Source organism: Elaeis guineensis, chromosome 12, assembly GCF_000442705.2.
Source record: "Elaeis guineensis isolate ETL-2024a chromosome 12, EG11, whole genome shotgun sequence".
Taxonomy (NCBI): Eukaryota; Viridiplantae; Streptophyta; class Magnoliopsida; order Arecales; family Arecaceae; genus Elaeis; species Elaeis guineensis.
The window spans coordinates 3,723,104-3,726,934 of NC_026004.2; the positions used below are offsets into that span (position 1 = coordinate 3,723,104).

The following is a 3,831-nucleotide window of genomic DNA, read 5'->3' on the forward strand; positions in this document are numbered from 1 at the left end:
CCGGAGCCGATCGACGTTCGGCCCCGAAAGTGAAGAAGCCTCCACCTCCGGGGACGACCGAGTGTCTTCGGTCGGCTCTCCCGACCGACTACCTCGTGGGGACGTCCTAGCCATAAGCTCAAAGAAATGGCAAGGAAGAAAGGAAAAAGAAAGAGGGGGAAGGCTACTCTAGCCCTTGGAAGGAAAGAGTCGCAAATGGAAGACAGAGCGGAGAAGTACCTGGAGCGGAGGCTCAAGCGGGCAGAGTCTCGACTGTAAAAATGAGAGGGGTAAAAAACCATGTGGGGGTAACTTTGTATATATAGTGCTCCCCAACGGTCGAGATGAAGGCACGCCCAGCGAAGACTCTCCAGATTTCGCCGCGTGGCATCATCAGGGCCGTCCAACGGTTCGACGCACCCCCCTTCAGATTGCGCCACGTCGCCTCCATCCGCTCCACCGAATGCGAACCGATGGCCACACGCCACGTGTCGCGGCGGGACGCGACGTTTTGTCTTCCCGACGGGACGCAACGTTTGGAGTTCCCGAGGGGACGGCGGGAATGATGGTTCCCCTCCCCGATGGGACACGACGGTTCCACTTCCCGATGGGCATGACGGTTCCACTTCCCGATGGGACACGACGGTTCCACTTCCCGATGGGACATGACACCTGGCACCGGTTTTATCGCTGACACCAGCGGGATACCCGGCACGGCGGGACGTCCGGCGCCGACCGACACCTGATGCTGATGGGACGAGACGCCTGGCGCCGACTGGATGTCGGGCGCCAGCAAATCTCTCGACATTTACAGGGCGCCGGACACCGTATCAATCGGCGGTACGGTCGGATCCTCGCGTACGACAAATCCACTCTTAGTCGTCAGCTCACCACCCGACTTAGGAGTGGAGGGGGGCAACTGTTGGGGGATACCCACCGACCGACCGATCGACTATCGGAGGGCCCGACCGGCTGGCGGCCCGACCGACCGTCTCCGACTGGCCGACCGACCGTCCCCGACTGGCGGCCCGACTGACCGTCTCCGACTGGCCGACCGACCGACTGACGGGCATATCGACCGATTGACGGTCGGAGCGCCCCGACTGAAAGCCAGGAGTGCCCGACTAACGGACGCTACTGACGGCTTCTCAATGGCCCAATCACCGACTGGAGGTATGTCGGGCGTATCCCTCCCGACCGACCAAACCCAGAGGCCGACTCACATGAAACTCGCCGACTGACGGAGGAACCCGACGCCACTCTGCTGGCCACCGACCAAGGGTCGGCCGTCTCCTCCCATCGCCGTACAGCCGCCAGACCTTGTCAGCTCTGACACGGACATGCGGCACAGTTCCCCAGGGGCATTGTCCCGCCGAGAGCGAGGTCAACCCTGGTGATTAGACGGCCACACGGCGACATGACATTTTCACGGCGGCTCTGACAGTCTACAGTGAGTTGACAGTTCCTCACTTGTCCGCGCCATTAATGATGGCGCCATACCGTGCTCCACTATATATACCGGGGAAGGCAACAGTGCAAGGGAGGATCCGCTCGTCTCTCCCACATACGCAGGCTCGCTCCTCTCTCTTCCTCTCCCTCTCTCCTTCTCAGAGTTCTCTGTCTGCATTTCACTGTTGCCCAGTCACCTCTCTGACTTGACCGTCGGAGGGTCCCCGCCGGAGCCGCCTCCGGTCAGTGCGGACTTCCTTTTGCAGGTGCACGCTTCCCGGCGATCGGACGACGAGGCGATTGGCCGCAACAGGTAGCATACTTTGGCTGATTCCTGGCTTTGTAAACTTCATTCCAGCGCCACCTAACTGCTGGAAAGTATTGCCTTACATTACTTATTGCTATGTAATTTTGCTTCTGTATAGTCTTACAATCCTTGTATCAGTGCTCCACAACTGAGCCTCGTTTGTGCTCCTGGGCTCTATTTTTGGTTGATAGTTTGTATTTTGCACTGCACGTATTTCAGTGAATGAAATTACATCTCTTACCAAAAAAAAAAAAGCTTAGTTTAATGGTTATATATAACTAGCAGAAGTTTAAAAATCTAGAAAGATGCTTTCAGAACTTTTTTTAGAGGGCTGAAAAAGAGACCAGCCAGCTTCATCACCATAACTTGGGACATTACTATGTCCCAACCGACAATAGCCATGAGTTAACCTGGAAGAGCGGGGATGGAAAGTCTCAAAGCAGGATGTGACGCACTTGCTAGCTAAAGCGTGGACACAAGTGAGTAGTCTACACCTCACAAGCATTTCATCAAAAGCATACCATTTATTAACCAAAGCTGCAACTCGTCAAATCATTGCCCTACATGATAAAATGCACAAATATAGTACCAGAGGAAACAAGAAGAGCCGAGTCCCTTCTTGTTGGATTACCTTCCAGCCAACAGAGTTCCTGCGACATCTCACAAGCATTTTATCAAAAAGGTGCCCTTCATTAACCTAAGCTGGAGCTATGCACTTCTCAACCTCCATGATGACAAGAAGCCTAAGCATTATACGTTGGCGAACACGATTACCATCACCATGCACACACCCCACGTTGTTGGATAAAGCAAAAATGGCTAAAAATCTCCATCAGGGACAACCAGGAGGCCCATGGTCGTCCTGGTCAAGGTGGAGGTTGACACCACTTGAGCGGAGCGCATTGAGAATGGCCCAAACCTTGGTGCGGTTCTTGAACCCCTTCTTCTCCACCTCCTTGGCTGCATCGGCGTATATCGGTTCCTGAGCCAGGCCATCAACCTTAAGGCGCATAGCGAGCACTTCTCCGACGGCCGCCGCCGCCTTGGCGTTGCAGGTACGACCGCACTCGAGCCCTTCTTTGAGCGCCTTCTCCACCGAAGATGCCGTCACCACCACTCGCCCGCTCCGCCGATCCACGACATTGGCAGTCACGTATTTGAGTGATATGAAAAGCCGCAGCACATACCTCTTGGCCACCGGCAACGGAAGCCGATTCATCTCTTTGCTCTTCTAAGGCCTACAGAGGATCGTTCTTTCTTTCAAATAGAGGAGCTATAAATATTCAAAATTTCACCGTGAATATTCTGCAACATCATGTATGTGCGTACGTATGTATGTAGGAATTAATTTTAACTAATCCCGGCATCTGCAGCCGGGATTGATTCAAGAGAAACAAAATCCAATAGTTTTAACTCGTCCCGGACGGGATTACTTCAAGAGAAACAAAATGAATAGTTTTAACCAGTTCCGGCACTTTGTATAATAGCAAATATGATTATTATAGATGAAGTGGTCAATTTGAGCCAGTCTCGGCACTCACTGTGCTGAGACTGGATGAAATTTAATTTGAACTACACCCAGTACTTGGAGTGCAGGGATTAGTTCTTAAAGTACACTTATATATACCTCTAGAAATGTTGGTATTATATATTTCTGGTGCATGCAGTATGTAGTTACATGATAGTCCTGTTTGAACTAGTTCTAATAAATAAGTGCTCGGAGTGTAGATCAAATCTCGGCAATTTATTATCAAGATAAATACTATAGATTAGCCTCTTGTGTGAGATGACTCATACGAGGCTTTTTAAGATGCCATCTGATTATTTCAGCAGCAAGAGCATTGAGTAATGATATTGATCTCACGTTGGTATAGAAAGGAGGCTCTACCCCGGTCACATGGCTCCCATTATGAGAAGTTAGACTATCGGTTTCCAATGATGGTGTGGAAGGGATAATCTTTCTGCCATGTTGAAGGTTGAGAATCTCCCTTTTTTTCTTCCCCTCTGTCCCCCCTGGAAAGGGTGCTGATCATTATGTCAGTGTAGTTCCCAAAGTTTAAACTTCGTTCCTGCAGACAACTCGTCCATTTTTTTTT

The 3,831-nt window shown here is 51.5% G+C and overlaps 1 protein-coding gene across 1 annotated transcript; it reads right to left on the bottom strand.

Annotated features, from left to right (window-relative positions):
* Positions 1-2,239: 2,239 nt before the first annotated feature.
* On the bottom strand, positions 2,240-3,182 carry LOC105055564 (uncharacterized). The gene has a single exon (XM_010937408.4). It carries the CDS (start codon positions 2,952-2,954, stop codon positions 2,568-2,570), a length of 387 nt encoding a protein of 128 aa, XP_010935710.1. The 5' UTR covers positions 2,955-3,182; the 3' UTR covers positions 2,240-2,567.
* Between the last annotated feature and the right edge of the window lie 649 nt (positions 3,183-3,831).